Raw genomic sequence first — 19,974 nt, forward strand, 5'->3', positions numbered from 1 at the left:
AAACGTGACTTCTATTCGCGGATGGACGTATAATTAAATTAAATAATAGAGAAAGAGAAAAATAAAATAAAAAGAAATAAAAAGAATTGAATTACTAATGAATGTAAAAAAAGGCAAAAATAAAGGCCATTCTTATCCTCATCCAAACAAAACCCACGGAAGTAGAAATTGCAGCGTCAAATTCAATCCCCAACTCCGCCACACCTAACAATGGCGTTATCTCCCGCGCTACTGCACTCCTCGGCGTCAGTATTTCACGGCAACTTCTCCGTCCGGCTGCCGTCTCTCAATTCCTCCGGCGTTCGATGCGGAGCTCTCTCCGTTAAGGCGTCGACGGTCGTCCTGGTCGAGAAAACAGAAGCCGAGAAAGTCGACCGGCTCAAGACCACTTACATTGAGAAAATTGTGCCGCTGCTCAAAGAAGAGTTTAACTACACCAATGTTCATCAAGTAATGCAGTGCAATTTTCTATTTTTGTTGAAAATTTTCTTATCTTTTTGGTAATAGCATGACAATTGTGAGCTGTGAGTAGGTGGAGTCATTGGGAACTTATTAGCTTTTGTGTTTTATCAGGTCAGGTTGATAGTTTTGGTATTTTTAGCTGATTAAGGTATTCCAACTGACAATGGCTTGGTAATTTGTATCTGAGCGTGTGGGATTGGTAAATAAATGGTTAAATTAATAGCTACATTTGAAAAGTATGAATCTGTGTTTGGGATTTAATTCTGATCTATATACAATATGCTCACGTTTGTTAGTTTCTCAGTTTGCAATGCTATACAAGGATCATCAGCTTACAGGAATAATTTTTAGTAAAATTGATTATGGAAGCATTGTTGAACATGGGTGGGAAATAAGTTTGAGGATTTTCAAATCCAAATACGATGTACATTTCTCTAGTTATAGCAAATCGCGTTAAACTTCTCTGTTCAGAAAAGTGTTCAGATGATGTTATTCAGTGTGTTTATAACCTTCTTACTGCCGTTGACCAAGACAGCTATGGAGTTGATGTGGGAATGTTAGATTATGCTTTATATATAAGTTTCTTTTCTGATCTCATCCTGGGAATGTACAGGTCCCAAAAGTACAAAAGATTGTGGTGAACTGTGGAATTGGAGATGCTGCCCAGAATGCAAAGGGTTTGGATGCAGCTATGAATGATTTGGCACTTATTACTGGGCAAAGACCGATTAAGACGAGAGCAAAGAAGGCTATTGCCACATTTAAGATTAGAGAAGGACAACCACTTGGGATTGCTTGCACCCTAAGAGGCAGTGTGAGATATTTTTGCTGCTGCATTACTCCATTCCTATCTCAAGTGTTTGGTTTGTTTTTCCATGAAAATATAAGAGATTGACTGGTTATATCATAAATGATGCATGTTGCATAGATATTCTAAGCGAAACTGACTGACCTATTGGTAAACAGACGTATTAGTGTACATTCTTTCTTCAAGTGATCAATTCAGCGATGATCTGAAAAAGGGTTGTGGGGTTGAGGTGATTGTGCACCTGGTTATCATTTACATTCACATGAATATGAAGATATATGGCATAATAAAAGATGATAAAAAGGTAAAATATATATCTCTCTAGTCCAACCGACCTTGTGTGCTCCTACTGAATGTACAATGCATGCCTAGAAACTAAACACTTTATGCTCTTATTTGGGTTATTAAAGGAAAGGGATGGATTATGAAATTAATCACATTCCTTCTTTTTTGGGGGGCTTTATGGCTCTAGTGTGGCAAATCTCAAAACAACAGATATAATAGGAACATAGTTCTTGGGTCCTTAGTTTCCTGAACCACAGCCATTTTTATGATGCTTATAACTTGAAGTTCTGGGACGATGACAACCACCTGATAGTACACCACCTGTTGCAAAGCTATGAAAGAAATAGTAGTACTACATTTGAGCTAACCATTGGCTTCCCCCTCTAACTTCATTTGTTTTTGACAGTTGATGTACTCTTTTCTTGATCGGCTCATCAACTTGGGACTTCCTAGGACGCGTGATTTTCAAGGGGTGAGCGCAAATAGCTTTGATGGAAATGGCAACTACAGCATTGGCTTCCGTGAGCAGACTGTATTCCCAGAGCTTAGCTTTGACATACTTGGTAAGCCGAGGGGAATGGACGTCTGCATAGAGACTACAGCTAACACAGATAAAGAAGCTCACAGGTTGCTGGCTCTCATGGGGATGCCTTTTAGAGAAGGTGCTGGTGGCGGCGGCCCTCCAACCACAATTCGCAAGAAGAAGCTGAAGGCTCATCACTTTGACTCGAAATCGAAATCGAGGTCGAAGCAGAAGACCAAGAAGAGATAAGAGCTCCTCTCTTGTTGATGAACAATTTTTTGTATTAATGTTGACCAAGAAGACTAATGTTTATCTGTTCTTCTGATGTGGACTAAGTCTTTATATATTTACATGGCATTAGGCCATTGTTTTGGATATACAGGAAAAATGTTGGATCATGCATTTAAGTATGCTTCTCTCATCAGATTCCAACGTGCCGCCTGAAATTTTAAGTGGTGAAAATATACCGTGGACGTAAATCATATAGTTAATTTGTAATCTGATGGTCAAAGGTTGACGACTTATAGGTTTGATGAACCATTTGAGTCATGAATCCATATGGTAATTTCACTGGCAAGTCTTGGTCAGGACTCGGGAGCAACAAGCTTCTCGTGATATTTTGCAACCTTGGGTGGTTGCAATGAACTGATTTGTGGAGTTGGAGGTGGTCAATCAACCTCAGTCATGGAGATACATTCACCCTGATAGATAAGCCACAGTCGTGTGCCTTGGGGAGGATTATTTCTCTGACAAACCCGCGATGGGGTTTGGTGTTTGAAGGTGTTAGTTTTGTATGCACTAGTAAATATTGATGCGCATAGTGTATACGTTTTGCCCCTCGTGAAGAGTTCTTCCGTGACTCGTTTTTATAGGCTTAGGGTTGGTAAAAACTTGTTAATTTTGCAAGTGACTGACATATTAACTTAATGAACTCTGGCTTGTAAAGCATATAAGCAAATTCAAGTTCAAGAGTGATAAGAGCTCATGCTAGGCTCTGCAATAGGCTTGAATACGAGCAGTTGCGAGCTATCAAGCCAAAATCATTCTCGGGCTCAACCAGTTAATTATCAACATCATGACTTCAAATGGTATGATTTCATCATAAATCTGTACTGTGATTGTGAACACAAGTCTGTGAAAAACGTTTCTTCCTCAAGTAAGGGCTAGTTACATGTTTCTTAACTATATTTTGGATTTAGAGTAAAGGTCCAAAGTGGTCCATAGCATATGATCGTTTTATCAATTTGGTCATAAACATTATCTTTTTGATTATTTGGTCCCTCACAAATGAACTCGGACCCGAATTGGTCATCACTTAATAGAACCGTAAAAAATAGACGGTCGATGTGATTTAATTACGTTTTGACCAAAATTAAATTACTAATTTTAATTGAATTAACATTATCTTAGCCAACGCCACTTCCAATTCCAATTCCATGGCACCATCCGCGTCCTCAGCCTCAAGCAAAACTGCTTCACCAGTCCAATTCCGGACCTCTCCAACCTCACTGCCTTAGAACTCCTCTTCCTCTCTGAAAACCGCTTCTCCGGTGAGTTTCCGGCGTCACTAATTTCACTCTCCAACCTCTACCGCCTCGATCTCTCCCGCAACAGATTCTCCGGCGAAATCCCCCTCTCCGTCAACCACCTCACGCATTTGCTCACCCTCCGCCTCGAGGAGAACTCCTTCTCCGGCGCAATTCCCGATTTACACTTGCCGAATTTGCAGGAATTCAACGTGTCGGGGAATAAGTTCCCGGAGCTATACCAAGCTCGTTTTCTAAATTCCCTGTGTCGTCGTTTTGGGGGAATCCGGCATTATGCGGGACGCCGTTGGAGAAATGTGGTGAAATTGCGTCGCTGGTGAACCCTAAAACGACGGTCTCCTCCTCTCTGACTGCAATTCACGAACTGCAGTTGTCGCCGAAACAGAGGAAAATGAAGAAAGGAGAATGAGAATGAAGAAAGGAGAACGAAGAACTGTTCTTCGTCATTTTAGTGTTTTTAACAATTTTATTTTTATTTTTCTGAAATAATTTAAAATATTAATTAAAATAGTTAATTTTGGTCAAAACTTAATTAAATCACATTGACCGCCTATTTTTGACGGTTCTGTTAAGTAATGACCGATTTGGGTCTGAGTTCATTTGTGAGGGACCAAATAATCAAAAAAAATAATGTTTAGGACCAAATTGATAAAACGGTCATATGTTAGGGACCACTTTTGGCCTTTACTCTTGGATTTATCCTACTAAAATGTGAATACTTTTTCAATTATCTACTTTTGAATTTTTAAAATTTTTTGGTTTTGTTTGTTTTGTCATGTACTCTCTTCGTCTGCGAATAGGAGTCCCATTTTGCCATTTTAGTCCGTCCGCGAATATGAGTCCCGGTTCATTTTTACCATAAATGGTAGGGTCCCACCTTCCACTAACTCATTTCACTCACATTTCATTTAAAACTAATATATACAAGTGGGACCCCTATTCCACTAACTTTTTTTCCATCCACTTTTCTTAACATTTCTTAAAACCCGTGCCGCCATGAAATTGGACTCCTAATGGTGGACGGAGGGAGTATAATGTATTACTCCCTTCGGCCACAAAGACTTTGATCGGACAAAGATTTTAAAAAATGTAATGAAAAGTGGGTTGAAAGAATTAGTGGAATGTAAGTCATATTTATATATATTAGTTTTATAATAAAATGTGAGTATGAATGGGTTAGTGAAATATATGGCCCATTATAGAAATGGTAAAAAGTGAAATAGAAAAATGGGACAATGTTTGTAGGACGGAAGGAGTACTAGTTGCTAACTAACTAGGAGTATTATACATTGGTTGATGCCCGGCATTTTTCTATTGGATATGGAAATACTCAATCGAGAAGAACAAAAACACCAATTTGTTTTAATTCAAATTCAAAACATTGTTTAAAATATACTACCTCCGTCCTTTAAAATTTATCCCACTTTGACCCGGTACGGATTTTAAGAAATGTAATGGAGAGTGAGTTGAAAAAGTTAGTGGATTGTGAGTCCTACTTTTATATATTAGTTCTATAATAAAATGTGAGTAGGAATGAGTTAGTGAAATATGAGGTCCACTACCAAAAATGGTAAAAGTGAAATGAGACAAATTTTGGGGGACGGACAGAAATGGATAAATGGGACAAATTTTCAGGGACGAAGGTAGTATATGTTAATCGCAGATTTATTCCTAATTAGCTATATATTTTTTTTATTTTGCATTTTTTTATCCTACAACACTACATACACTCAAATACACCCTTCAAAATAATAAAAAAAAAAAAAAAAAAAGAAAAAGAAAAACTAATTTAATCTATATCCTACACTTAGCTAAATCCAAATTTCTTTGGATTCAAATATGGATCCCCAACAAAAGGGCTTAACAAGATGCGCGAGTATCTTAATCAAGCTTGAGCTTGTCAGTACATCCATCGTAACCAAGAGCTTGCTATGACATGTGATACTATCTTTGAGAGGACACTTAGAGTTCACAAGGCCCTAAACGTGATTATTTTGTGCATAAGCAAGAGTATGTTTGAAAAGATTTGAAAGAGCATTCGGAGTTCTACAAGCTCGTTTAGTAATCGTTAAAGGTTCAGGTCAAAGCTAGTTTTAGGAATTGCTTCCCGACATCATGAACACACCATTTTCGCGTGCATTATGATGCACAATATAATTATTAAAGACGAATGATCAAACTCAATGCATTCACTCTACCAAGAATCTAGGTCACCTCGGATCGTCAAGCTCCGGCAAGGAATATATATAGGGGTGCGTTAGGCTCCTTTGCACCCAGTGTCCTATTTCCTTCTTAATCTCAGCCCTTGGATCCTTGAATTGGATGGTTGTGATCAATGCATTATTAGTCTATAATATTGCATTATTAGCCGTTGTGCATTATTAGAATGAAAATGTGCATTATTAGTCTATAATGTTGCATTATTAGCCGCTGTGCATTATTAGAATGAAAATGTGCATTATAAAATGACACGTGGCATTAATCTAACCGTCAGATGACAAAATCGTGGGGCTAAGATTAAGAAGGAAAAAGGACAAAAGATATGAAAAGGATTCGAATACATCCCTATATATATATATATATATAGAGTAGTGATATAGGGCAAGTGCCCATTAAGTACATAACTAGAGAACAAATCACAACCACAAGATCAAAAAAATCAAGGGCTAGTATTAACACATGTAATTTTTGAATTTGAAGGAGAAATCACTTCACTCTATCACAGATTTACTTCACCATAAGAAGGCGGGGGTATAATGGACATTTCACAAATAAAAATAGGGTTAACATTTGAATTATTTTCTCATTTGCAGAATTCATCTCCTGCCATCACTCCTCTTCCCGTCTTCTCTTCCATTCTCGAAATTTTGCCGCTGCAATCATTGCCGTCTTCCCGTCGCTGCAATCTGTCGTCAAACAGGTGGATTCAAATCAGAAATTTTTTTCAAAATGTGAGTTGTTTAACTGGTTTCTTCAACTGATTTATATTTCTCATTCCGATTTCAATCCATTTCTTTAATACAATAAAACTCTGATTAACAAGCATTCACTGATATATTTGAGTTTCGAAGTTTTTCGTTAAATTAAACGACTATTGTTTCATTGATTCTATTTCTCCTTTTTTTCCCCCCTGGTTTTTCTGTATGCGTCAATCGAACTGCATCTTCTAATTCTTAAGTTGAATTATTTACCGGCAAATCGGATGAGGAATCATTGAATCTAGGGTTTCTGATCGGAACATGCTTAGAGTGAAGTATTCTAATGTTAGAGTGAAGTGTTTGTCATCCATGCTTATAGTGCTTTGTTTTTCCATTTCAGTGAAGTAAAATATGATTAAAGCGAAGTATTCTAGTGTTAGAGTGAAGTGTTTGTGATCCATGCTTATAGTGCTTTGTTTTTCCATTTCAGTGAAGTAAAACTTGCTTAGAGTGAAGTATTCTAGTGTTAGAGTGAAGTGTTTGTGATCCATGCTTATAGTGCTTTGTTTTTCCATTTCAGTGAAGTAAAACTTGCTTAGAGTGAAGTATTCCATGGTTAGAGTGAAGTGTTTGTGATCCTTGCTTATAGTGAACTATTTTTTCATCTCAGTGAAGTAAAACGTGCATAGAGTGAAGTATTTCATGCTTAGAGTGAAGTGTTTATGATCTTTGCTTATAGTGGACTATTTTTTCATCTCAATGAAGTAAAACGTGCATAGAGTGAAGTATTCATGGTTAGAGTGAAGTGTTTGTGATCCTTGCTTAAAGTGCACTATTTTTTCATCTCAGTGAAGTAAAACGTGCATAGAGTGAAGTATTACATGGTTAGAGTGAAGTGTTTGTGATCCATGCTTATTGTGCACTATTTTTTAATCTCAGTGAAGTAAAAACGTGCATAGAGTGAAGTATTTCATGATTAGAGTGTATAGAGCTTAAAGTGAACTAATAAATGTTAAGAGTGAAGTGTTTTACCTTTGCAGTGATTCAGTTTATGCTTAGAGTGAAGTATACGATGTATGTCTTACAGTGTTTTGTGTTTTCTTATTTCAGTGAAGTGAATAGACCTTAGAGTGAAGCATATGATGATTGTTACTATGGTGAGCGGGAACAAGATTGGAAATGTATTGCCTAAAAGAAGCAGCAAGGAAATATCCAAAGGCTAAGAGCAAAGAATTGCAGCGCATTAATATTGTTGGAAACAAACCATGAGTCATTGAATATCTTGACGACAACATCAAAACATTATCGAGAATGTAGCAACAACATGGAGATAGATGTGGAAAAATGATTGTAAACTTCAAGCGTTCATGACCATTTGTATGAAACTGATATAGTTCATAATATGTGTCATTTAGTTCAATATAAAGCTCATCATTTTCAATTAAATTCAATATTATGTTAGACTATATACTTCCTGTAGAGCATATTTGCATCACTATAAAACATATTTACTTCACTGTAATTCAATGTAAAATTATTATACTTCACTATAAGCATATAATAGTTCACTATATGCACAATATACTTCACTGTAGTGAAAAAATAGTAAACTAAGGCATGTTCAATTTACTTCACTTTATGCTCAATATACTTCACTATATGCACACTATACTTCACTTTATGTCCAATCTATTTAGTTCACGTATGGATACTTGTTAATTATTTAACAAAATATAGTTCACAACTTAAAATTGTAATCTGATAAGTTTTGGTACGAAGTGAACAACTATAGTAGTGAACTAAAACAAGTACGCAGTGAACTATACATATGTAAGAAGTGAACAAAAAACAAGTTTGCAACAAAATAAAACTCACGTACATAACATGTACGCATTGAACTAAAAACCAGTAAAAAGTGAATTAAAAATAAGCTGACAATGAAATAAAACTCACGTTTAGTGGACTAAAATATGTACACAGTGAACTAAAAATAAGTAAGAAGTGAACTAAAAATATGAGGTTTGATATTTCAGCGAAGAATATAATTTACAGAGTACAATTTTTTTCATTTCAGTGAAGTATATTGAGCATATAGTGATGTATATTGTGTTTATAGTGAAGTATATTCTGCATGCCTTATAATGTACCCTTTTTTCATTTCAGTGAAGTATATTTTTTATATAGTGATGTATATTATGATTATAGTGAAGTATATTTTGCATGCCTTATAATGTACTGTTTTTTCATTTCAGTGAAGTATATTGTTCATATAGTGAAGTATATTCTCATATAGTGAAGTATATTCCTAAACCCTAAACAATGCGCCCAAACTTTTATCTCTCTCTCTCACAACAGAGGCCTCTTTTCTCTTTCGCCTGGTCGCGGAGGACCACCGCCGTCACCGGCGTGTGGCGATGCGGGCGTCTCCCTCCTCTTTCCCCGACTGTCCTCTCTCTCTCACTCTATCACTATTTCTCTCTTGACCTCATCGCAGGCCTAGTCGACACCGTCACCGTAGTCGGTGAGCGGCAGCGCACGGTGTTGGTCTCTTACCTCATTGCGAATCAGAGACGAAGCTTGGCTGTGGAATTTGAGCCAGCCGCCGGTACGCCATCCTGTCCTTGCTTCGGCCATTGGATGATGCCCGCCGTCAGTCCCGACTCCAGACGTCGCGATTCGACCGGGAAGTGACGTCGCGATCAAACGTGAACGAATTTGGACAAGAAGCTGAATTTGGTTTAGAAATCTCGCAACACAATTCACGTTAATTTTGCGAACAAATTTGGTGAAGATTGGAAGAAATCGGCGCTTGAATTCTGGAGGAATCTACGCTTGAATTTTGAGAGAAATTGCACTTTGAATTTGAGAGAAATCGTTGCTTGAGTTTGAGATGTTGATATTCAATTTCTAAAAATGCCCTTGGGCTATTATTTTTAACAAAAATCTGAAAATTTGTTTAACCTTTAAGATTAAATTGGAGTAACAAGATGTGTGGCTGAGATTTATTCTCTAGTTATACACTTAAAATTAGTTAGACCTTGATCACTCCTCTATATATATATATATATATATATATATATATATAGTCCCATTATCCACAAATCCACTCTTAAAGACCGAACCACCGAACCCTACCAAATTAGGGCTTTTAGATCTAGTTTTTTATGGATAAGATACAGAAATTTATAAATTATTTTCGCCTTCATCACGAGCCTATTTTAATTCATCCGAAGGTAAATAAGTCATACTAACATGTTACGAAGATTTAACTTCGTTCCAGAATATATTACTTCATTCCAGTAGGTTTTTACTTCATTCCAATACGTAAATGTGGTTTCGCCGTCGCGTGCCGTTCTTTCTCTGTACAATATATATCACCACCACCATGGCGCTAATATTGGTTTAATAAACACATGGAATAATGTAATAAATTATTGGAATGAAGTATGTGTAGAAGCATTTGAAGTCCTACTGGAATGAAGTAAAAATGTTATCCAATGAAGTAATAACGTTCCTGAATGAATTAATAAACTCACTTGAATAAATTGCATTTTTAAATGCTAATCAAGCAAAAACTCACGTCAATGAATTTGAATGAAACATATGTTGAATCATTTCAAAACCTACTGGGAGCAAGTAAAAACATGTTGTAGTTTCAAGGTATTAGGTACATAATGAAGTAATAAACCTATACAATGAAGTAAAATGGCTAGTAATGAAGCAAAAAAAAATTTCGCAGCAGCACATCTCATCAAAAAAACTAGATCTAATGACCCAGATTTGGTCTCTAGTTCGGTCTTTAAAATTGGTTCGACATTGATCACAACTCTCTCTTTCTCTCTCTCTCTCTCTCTCTCTATATATATATATATATAGTCCCATTATCCACAAACCCACTCTTAAAGACCGAACCACCGAACCCTACCAAATTAGGGCTTTTAGATCTATTTTGTTATGGATGAGATTCACAAATTTATAAATTATTTTCTCCTTCATCACCATTCTATTTTTATTCATCCGAAGGTAAATAAGTCATACTAACATGTTACGAAAATTTAACTTCGTCCAGAATATATTACTTCATTCTAGTAGGTTTTTACTTCATTCGAGTACGTAAATGTGGTTTCGCCGTCGCGTGCCGTTCTTTCTCTCTACAATATCTATAACCACCGCCATGGCGCTAATATGGTTTAATAAACACATGGAATAATATAATAAATTATTGGAATGAAGTATGTGTAGAAGCATTTGAAGTCCTACTGGAATGAAGTAAAAATCTTATCCAATGAAGTAATAACGTTTCTGAATGAAGTAATAAACTTACTTGAATAAATTGCATATTTAAATGTTAATCAAGCAAAAACTCACGTCAATGAATTTGAATGAAGCATATGTTGAATCATTTCAAAACCTACTGGAAGCAAGTAAAAACATGTTGTAGTTTCAAAGTATTACGTACAGAATGAAGTAATAAACCTATACAATGAAGAAAAATGGGCTAGTAATGAAGCAGAAAAAAATTTCACAGCAGCACATCTCATAAAAAAACTAGATCTAATGGCACAGATTTTGATCTCTAGTTTGGTCTTTAAAATTAGTTCGACATTGATCAGAACTCTATATATATATATTTAAATACTAGTAATTTTTATATACCCCTTGTTAAAAAACAAATTTCATGGTCTTCAATTTTGCTGTCTTACTTGCCAACACGACGGAACAAGTCAGTAGCTCTATCTTTCCCTCCCTCTCTTCGGATTTGCTTCAGCCATGTAGTTGACGCAGTGCTCAAAATTCGGCACTATATGTCCACGTTTACTTAATCTGACTACATATATTTTTGAGATTCCTGCATAAATATCCCGTGAAGACATACTTTCGTTGTTTCTCAACTATTCTATACTTATTTCCTCCTTTCTTTTCGATCAGATTTGGCCTCTGATATTTGGAATCCATATCAGTAAAATAGGAGAAATTGTGCAGCGTACATAAACTGTTTGTGAAATGGCCGCGATGAGGATTTCACGATTGAAGCATTTACATTCTGTTAAATCGACTTTTCAATTTCACGTACGACCTTCTTCTGCATATTCGAGCAAATGCTATGCCTCTGGAGAGTCGGATACTTTGCAGAGATTTGATCAAAATGGTTTCGGGATGTCGGGTTTCAGATCTTCCAACTTTTCTCAATATTCTAGGGGGTTTTATTCTGATGTGCGTATTTCGAATAGGTTTCTGAGAAATTCGACTTATCGCGGCAGTCTTCCGTTTGCTGGAAAAACCCCTTTGCTCAATCAACGTTTCTTCTCATCAGCTAGTGATGGTAAAGGTGTCACTCCGGTAGATGCTACAGGTACTGTGGGTGATGTTAGCGTTGGTGGGGAAAATTGGACTCCTAAAGTTAAAGAAGCGTGGGAATCTGCGGTTGAGGCTGCAAAGTATGCAGGAAAAAAGGCGAAAGAGGCTTCTGATGAAGCAGCTCCTCATGTTCAGGAGTTGCTTGATGCTCATCCCTATCTTAGAGATGTGATTGTGCCAGTCGGTGGTACTTTGGCAGGAACGATGTTGGCATGGTCTTTGTTGCCTAGGCTATTTAGGCGGTTCCATAAGTACTCCGTGGAAGGACCTGGTGCTTTGCTATCAAAGGGTTCTTTGTTCGGGCCCGTTCCTTATGAGGAAAGCTTCTGGGGTGCATTGGAGGCTCCAGTCCGATATTTTGTAACGTTCATGGCTTTCTTGACAGTGTTAGTCTGCCATTACTTTACTGTTTTTTTATGTGATGTTCTTTTGAGTTTGTAGGAAAAACTTAATCCATTTTTTTACTCTGTGCAGAGGGGGAATGGTTGCACCGACTACTATTGCCTCACAATATGCAACACAGGCTTGGAAAGGCGCTCTTGTTATATCCGTTGTCTGGTTTCTTCATCGGTGGAAAACTAGTGTGATTGCCCGAGCTTTGGTTGTTAAGGGCTTAGAAGGTGTCCGGAGAGATCAGTTACTGACTATGGACAAAATCTCAACCATAGGACTCTTTGTTGTTGGGTCAATGGCTTTAGCTGAAGCATGTGGTGTGGCAATGCAATCTGTTCTGACTGTGGGAGGCATTGGAGGTGAGTGTGCCTGGAAATGATTTCTTCTGTAATGAAATCCTTCCAATTTGTGATATAGTAATATGTTACTGCTACTCCTAGAAACAATTTGTGGAATAGTTTAGAAACAAGTAATAACTTTGATACATCCATTAATATGTACCACTTCGTAATTCGGTATCTTCTACAGTTTGATATGCTATCAATATCACAGACACTTTTATGTACTCCATGTGAAATTTGTTTCTTATTCTGCCATATCATTGAAAAAATGCTGCGACATAACATCCTCTCTGTTTTGCGGATCTGGTATGTATTGGCATACTTTGGTTCAGCATCATGTCCTGACCAGTGTTTTTTCTCTTCATACAGGAGTTGCCACTGCTTTTGCTGCCAAAGATATACTTGGGAATGTCCTAAGTGGTATTTCTGTACAGCTGTCGCAACCATTTTCAGTTGGTGATATGATAAAAGTATGGCTCTTGCCTCTGGCTGTCATTTTCATACATTTGTGACCCTATTGTAATGCTCGAAAATTTTGTAGTTTTCATATCCATCATATGCCTCATATTTCCATCGCTGAACGCTACTATTTGTATTTTAATATTTTATATATGTCATTTTAGTGCTGGTATTTCAGGTTTCCAATTAGATTTTGATAATAATTGGTGTGCTGCATTTAGTAATTTACATAGCATGGATCCATTGGCTCATGGCCCCTCTGTTGATCAGGGCCAAGAAATAGTAACATGCCAGCCGGCATTGTTCTTCCATTATTAATGTAGTCTTTGTTGATTTTGTTTTTGAGCTTCCTAGCTAATGTCTTTTATTTGAAAACAAATTATTTACAACTTGCGCTCTTTGATTCCCTGAAAAGGATTGATAAGAAACTTTGAATGTTCAACCTGAACCAATATGGATTTCTGTAAACTGGGTATATAATGTAGCTTTCTAGAGAAACATGCTTCTGATAGTTTTGCATATGCTCTCAGATTTTGATAAATTGTTATATTCTCTTTCCTTGCTATTCTTGCTGCAGGCTGGATCTGTAGAAGGTCAAGTAGTAGAAATGGGCCTTACAACTACCTTATTGCTGACTGCTGAGAAGTTTCCTGTTGTCGTCCCAAATTCTCTGTTTTCCAGCCAGGTATAGCATCAATCTCATTCTTTGTCTGTGTAGTATTTTGGAACCTGCTTGTTTTCTGCTGCAAGCATCTGTATGCGATGATTTTATTTTATATCCTATTAGCAGCCACTTGCAAATTCGTTCTTGTCTGGCAACCAGTTACGCCCTCTGTTCCAAATATTTGCCTCCAATTTGACCCTTTACGTATATTAAGGATTAAGCTGGGAAATTAGTTACCTAACTAAACTTCTTATAGTGATGAAGTTAGGAACTTACGGTAACGTAGAGTGTTTAATTGTCAAGACTTTAAAGGCATATTTCTTGGTGACTGTTAAAGGCGGTATCAATATATACTTGGTGACTGTAAAAGGCATGTTTAGTTATAGGACTATATATTTGGGACACTGCAACATATTACTGATCAAATATTTGAGACAAAAGGGACTATAAGAGCACTCCCAATGGTTTGGGGATAAACTCCCTTATTTCTCCCTAACTCCTGCCATATCAGCGCCACATCAGCACCAAAATTTATCCCCAGTTTTTAGCCAACTTTTAGCCAACCTCTGCAATGGTTTCTCCCTTATTTCTCCCTTATTTCTCCCTAACTCAACATTTCATTTTTACATCATCACTAATTTAATTGTTTTATTTTTATATATAATAAAACTAGCTTATTTAATTTATAAGATAAAACAAATAATAGTAATAAAGTTCGTTGTATTAAACACGGGTACACATTACAACGAAGAAAATTAAAAAAAAAAAAAGTACATGAATGGAAATAAAAAATTCAAAGAAAAAAAAATTCAAGGGCGGTGGGCGCGGTTTCTATTTGCCCACAATTCTTCGATGATATCGTGTTGTAGTGCTTGATGGGCCTCCTTCTGGTGTATGTCCATGAACGCTTGGAACCGTTCATGTTCGTTGTGCGGTACACCCTGGCGGGCGGACTCGGTTGAGACACCGTGACTCGATGATGCAACACTTGGGTCGTTGGTGACGTCGAGGACGCCTTCGTGTTCATCATCGATGATCATGTTATGCATGATGATGCACGCATACATGATATCGGCAATATCCCCCTGGTAGAAAAAGCGCGTCGGGCCCTTTACCAGTGCAAATCGCGATTGGAGCACCCCAAATGCCCTCTCCACATCCTTGCGCGCAGACTCTTGCGCTCGGGCAAAATACCTTCTTCTATCTCCGAGTGGGCATCTGATCGTCTTCAGAAACACGGGCCATTGCGGATGAATGTCGTCAGCCAGGTAGTACCCCATGTTATGCACATTGCCATTGGCCGTAAATTCGATGGAGGGGCCTAACCCGTTGATCCGCTCGTTGAAAAGGGGCGAGGAATTGAGAACATTTAGGTCGTTGTTCGACCCGCCTATACCAAAATAAGCATGCCAAATCCAAAGCCGTTGGTCGGCAACGGCTTCAAGAATGATGGTGGGATGCGTACCTTTGTAGCCGGTAGTGAACTGGCCTCGCCACGCGGTTGGGCAGTTCTTCCACTGCCAGTGCATACAGTCGATGCTGCCGAGCATCCCCGGAAAGCCGTGGGTCCTCCAGTGCCAATCCAGTAGGAACTGGCAGTCAGCTGCGTCCGGCGAGCGAAGGTAGTGCTCCCCAAATATCTCTCGCACGCCCTGACAGAAATTCTTCAGGCACTCGTTGCCAGTCGTCTCGCCGCATTGCAGATACTCATCGAACATGTCGGCGGACCCTCCGTATGCCAACTGCCGGATGGCAACAGTGCATTTCTGTAGGGGCGATAGTCCGGGCTTCCCTGCTGCGTCTCGCTGGAGCCGGAACTCGGGGTAACGCGCGGACAACGCATTAACAATGCGCAGGAAGAGGGAGCGGCGCATTCTGAACCGGCGACGAAATACATCTGCCGGATAACGTGGTTCCTCCGCGAAATAATCGGCGAACAGCCGATCGTGCGCACTAGTGTGGTTGCGAGGGATGTATCGGCGCCGCCGGCGGATTGGCCGTTGGGGGGGTGGCTGCTGCATTCGAGCGATCTCGCTTTGTATGTAGCGGGAGATATAGTTGTTGATTGGGTTGTTGGCGAAACCCGCTACATCCCATCCGGTGGGAGCGGGAGGTACCTCTTCTTCGGAAGAAGAATGTGATATTTCCTCGTCGGACTGAGCACGAGACGATGAATCAGAACTCATTTAATAAAGATGGAGAGAAAAAAGATTGAAAATTTGTGTGAATGAAGTTTGTGGGTGATGAATGGAGGAAGAGGATGAAATATTTATAGGGGTGGAAATTAGAATATGACCGTTGAGGAAAAAAAAAAATAAAAAAATTGATCATCGCCGAAAAATCGCCGAACAGCTCCCCACCGTGACCGGCGATGATCCGGCGATAGCCCGGCGTTAAAACGCCGCTTGGCGTAAAATCGGTAGGAATTTCGCCGAAAAATCGCCAAACTCCTCCCAATAGCCGGCGATAAGTCAGCGATATCCGGCGAAAAATCGCCGGATTTTCGCCGTCGCTATTGGGAGTGCTCTAAGCTATATCTGGTAAATTGTTACAAGTATTATACATTATTTATGCTCCAGCATTCCATCTCTAATCTCTTACAGTTGCACCCATAAAATCTCATATCACCTAAATCAGTTCTCAAGTTCTGTCAAACAAATAAGACAGTCTTATTATCTGATTACTTAAGAAATTATTGGAAGAAATATCAGACTCATAGTTATTAAAGATCGACATGAAGGAAGGCTGAAAGGGTGACAAATAATGTTTTCTGCCAATTACAGGTAATTGTCAATAAGTCACGAGCCAAATTTCGCGCCATGGTCAGACGAATTCCACTGCAAATTGATGACATAGACAAGATTTCCTCAATATCAGAAAATATAAAGTCCATGCTCAGATCTCACTCAAATGTGTTTCTGGGCAAGGAGGCCCCTTACTGTTTTCTGTCTCAAATTGAGAGATCATATGCAGAGCTCACGTTTGGATGCAATCTTAAACAAGTGGTAAGTCTTTTTTCAGTCTAACTTTCTAATTTTGAAAGTTCGACTTGATCTGTATCTTGTTACAAGTTGACTAAATATGCGTAATAAAATGAATCGTTCTTCAGAGACCCATATTTCCAATCAGACAAAAGAATTCGTTTGTTGAGCATACTTGAAACTTTTGGCTTGCTATTTAAGTCAACACTTAGGCTAGTCTACCACAGGTTACGAGCATATCTGCATCCATGTTTTTACATAAAGGGTATTCTGGTGAATTGTTAGACCTGTGAAATTCAAGATGATAAACTAAGTGGAATTTGAGTTTCTTTACTGACTCATCGTTTTCCTTGCACTGGTCTTTGAGTCATGAGTTTCAAACATTCATTGGAAATATATCTTCATAACACTTGAGGCATTCCTTTCAGGTCAATTTAGCACTAGAATACATGTATTCTAATAATGAGAAAGTCTTCTTATTGTTGTAGTATTAGTATATATATGAAATGAGTTCCTAATAATAGCCCAATTTTGGAACAACTGCTATGTTTCTGTTTTTTGCTACAACTGCTTATTGTGCACTATAATGCTGCAGGACAAAGAATCAGAGCAGGATATCCTGCTTGAGGCTGTCAGGATCATCAAACAACATGGTGCTACGCTAGGCAGTACTCGTGAAGACATTATCGGTTGATATGCTGGATGGGGTTGAAGTATTTTGTTTCGAGGTCAGCTTTATCTTTGTCTGTTACATGGTGAATGTACAAGATACTACCATACAAATCAGAAAATGAAAGTTGCTGGATTTTGAATTCTCTGTAGAATCTCATCTTTATCTAAACGTGAGATGTCACCTTCTTTGAATGTTACTGTAATATTCCATGTTCCTTTTGCACACCTTTTGGTAGTTCAGAACTTCAGATTGAGAATGTGAGAGCTTCAGGAAATTGAAGTCCATAAAATATGTAAATGATTGGCCTCTAAGGATCTCGGGAAACAAAGAAGATGTACATAGAGATAAAGCAATTGGTATTAGAATTATTCATCTTCATAAAATACAACCATAAAAAGCGAACACTAATAGCTACGGACCTTGAACTGAAAGCCAGTGAGTAGCAAAAGAAATATAAAAACAACCCATGCATCATAAGATTCATCATCTTCAGTAATACATACTGTTAGCAAAAGACACATAATAATAACACGCAACACATGTAGCAAATACTCCCATTAGAACTTACTAATTCTCTTAAACCCCATTTTTCAGATAATCCACGAAGTTGTAGATATAACCATGGTTGAGCTCTTTATTTGCGAAAATCCCATTTGCAGCTTCTTTTGTACGGGCTCTTAGTGCTTCCCCTTCCTTGGACACCATTGCCATTTGCAATGCGTTTGCAATGTCATTTCTCGTAAAAGAGCCATCTTCAGCTCGTTCAACCTCTATTGCTAAGCCCTTCTCAACTAGAAGCCTGGTATCCAATGGTTGAGTGATGATGAATGGCAACAGCACAAGACAATTAGCATGTGTCAAATTTTCAACAACAGAAGACCACCCTGCATGAAACAATGAAGCTCCTATTGATGGATGTGCAAGGATTCCCGTTGCGGCGCCCATCCAATCTGCACGAATCCCCTCCCTGCCGTCCGGGACTCAAATCCCGGGGGCAGTACCTCATCATCATCGCCACCACCCCAATCAGGCTTCACTAGTAAAAACAAGAAGGGAAGCCCGGATAGTTCAATCCCATATGATATCTCATGAATCTCCTCTCTCTTCAACTTATATTCACTCCCAAACCCGACAAACACTACAGCGTTTGGCTTTTGTTTGTCAAGCCAGTCAAAGACTCTACTCCACGGCTCTTCCCAAACAATTTTGGTGCCTACCACCTTCTCAGGTGGAAGACATCCCACTGGAATCACTGGCTTTCCAGTGACTTTCGAGTATAGATGCAAATAATCGGCTTCGAGTTCCAGGCAAGTGCGTATAGCAAAAGCCTGACATCGCTGGCCTATTTTAGTTATGCGTTCTCCATCTGTGATTCCAGATGGCCTTGTACCAAAAAAGAGATTATGCATAGCTATAGCTTCATGTTTCCTGCAAAATACTTGTGAGGGAAAATCAACCCAATCTGGAGGGGCAGTCATGTCCTGGGGCAACCTCCTTTGGCCCTTGCTATCGCCATCGCCATCGCCATCGCTGGCCAGAAACTCAGGTGTCCAACAGAACACAACAGAGCTAGCAGTAAATATGAGGTTGAATATTACTGGGATATTTAATTGTTGTGCAATATCAAGTACCTTGTGGAAAAAGAAATCTACAAAGATCCAGTCTGGTAACTTGTTTGCAATGAAATTGCTGATGGGTTCCTGAAAGAGATCGCAGGATTTCTTTAGGTCATCCATTCTGTCAGCTGGAATGTCTGTAGTGGCTTCGGCATTGTCTGGGAGGGGATTGGAGTCAAGCTTGGGGAGAGGAAGGGGAATGAATTCAATAAATGATCATGTGACCAAATGCCAGCCATGGCACCATCACAACATGAACCTCCTTTTCTCCACTCATTTTTCTTCCACCCTTATCCATGCCAACTCAATGATTTCAACGATTTTGATCACTGTGTATAAATTGGTGTGAGAGAGGTATACTAGATGTAAATTTTGGAATTGCATTTGCTTGTGTACCTACCTACCTATAACCTACCAGTACCAGCCGACACGACCACTCGTTCTGTACCTCACTATGCTATCAGTAAGCACTCGAAAGAGGAAGAAGGGTGCGCCAATGGGCGGGTACAGTGGGGGCGACTTTTCCTTTATGAGAAAAATCGAATTAAATTAATTTTCTGTCATTTTTCTGGTCACACATTATTCAAGAGTTTGTTGTCAAAATGTGCATCTCAAATATTCCTTGTCTTAGATGTCACACTTTCCTTTTTGGTTTGTTCCATAAAAGATGTCACATTTATTTATTTTTTTGGAAAAAGGTTTTTTCTCACATTAATATAAGAGTAAAAAGGCCAAAATTGGTCTTGAACATATGCTCATTTTATCATTTTGGTCCTAAACTTTATCTTTTGAATTTTTTGGTCCTGTACATTTCAAATCGGATCATAATTGGTCCTCTGTTAACAATTCTGTTAATATTTAATGGTCAACAATTTTAATCACAATTTTGACCAACTTAAGCAGTTTTTAATGGGATTACCAACTCCTAATCATAATCTTAGTTATT

At 38.4% G+C, this 19,974-nt stretch overlaps 2 protein-coding genes and 1 pseudogene across 3 annotated transcripts; 2 read left to right on the forward strand and 1 right to left on the reverse strand.

Annotated features, from left to right (window-relative positions):
• Positions 1 to 114: 114 nt before the first annotated feature.
• On the forward strand, positions 115 to 2,455 carry LOC125206273 (Ribosomal L5P family protein). Its single transcript, XM_089059963.1, has 3 exons — positions 115 to 450; positions 1,076 to 1,276; positions 1,962 to 2,455. Exons 1-3 carry the CDS (start codon positions 211 to 213, stop codon positions 2,325 to 2,327), a joined length of 807 nt encoding a protein of 268 aa, XP_088916089.1. The 5' UTR covers positions 115 to 210; the 3' UTR covers positions 2,328 to 2,455.
• An 8,773-nt stretch (positions 2,456 to 11,228) lies between these two features.
• On the forward strand, positions 11,229 to 17,634 carry LOC125205460 (mechanosensitive ion channel protein 1, mitochondrial). 2 transcript variants are annotated; one of them, XM_048104404.2, is made up of 6 exons: positions 11,231 to 12,287; positions 12,376 to 12,653; positions 13,005 to 13,105; positions 13,672 to 13,779; positions 16,542 to 16,763; positions 17,335 to 17,634. In XM_048104404.2, the coding sequence occupies exons 1-6, from the start codon at positions 11,548 to 11,550 to the stop codon at positions 17,431 to 17,433; spliced, it is 1,548 nt and encodes a 515-aa protein (XP_047960361.1). In that variant the 5' UTR covers positions 11,231 to 11,547; the 3' UTR covers positions 17,434 to 17,634. The 2 variants fall into 2 exon arrangements, with proteins under 2 accessions (XP_047960363.1, XP_047960361.1); XM_048104406.2 differs by lacking the exon at positions 16,542 to 16,763 and having other exon boundaries at positions 11,229 to 12,287.
• A 123-nt stretch (positions 17,635 to 17,757) lies between these two features.
• On the reverse strand, positions 17,758 to 19,544 carry LOC125205461 (putative UDP-rhamnose:rhamnosyltransferase 1; annotated as a pseudogene).
• Between the last annotated feature and the right edge of the window lie 430 nt (positions 19,545 to 19,974).

The sequence above is a fragment of the Salvia hispanica genome, chromosome 6, assembly GCF_029641045.1.
Source record: "Salvia hispanica isolate PSC_SH4W2 chromosome 6, Shi_PSC_v1, whole genome shotgun sequence".
In the NCBI taxonomy this organism is placed as follows: domain Eukaryota; kingdom Viridiplantae; phylum Streptophyta; class Magnoliopsida; order Lamiales; family Lamiaceae; genus Salvia; species Salvia hispanica.

Bases quoted from the DNA above. Each gene is read 5' to 3' on its own strand.
- LOC125205460 (XM_048104404.2), top strand. From the start codon at position 11,548: ATGGCCGCGATGAGGATTTCACGATTGAAGCATTTACATTCTGTTAAA. The intron at 13,106-13,671 runs GTATGGCTCTTG...TTCTTGCTGCAG, and splicing joins CAGTTGGTGATATGATAAAA to GCTGGATCTGTAGAAGGTCA. The intron at 13,780-16,541 runs GTATAGCATCAA...TGCCAATTACAG, and splicing joins ATTCTCTGTTTTCCAGCCAG to GTAATTGTCAATAAGTCACG.
- LOC125206273 (XM_089059963.1), top strand. From the start codon at position 211: ATGGCGTTATCTCCCGCGCTACTGCACTCCTCGGCGTCAGTATTTCAC. The intron at 451-1,075 runs GTAATGCAGTGC...GGGAATGTACAG, and splicing joins ACTACACCAATGTTCATCAA to GTCCCAAAAGTACAAAAGAT. The intron at 1,277-1,961 runs GTGAGATATTTT...TGTTTTTGACAG, and splicing joins CTTGCACCCTAAGAGGCAGT to TTGATGTACTCTTTTCTTGA.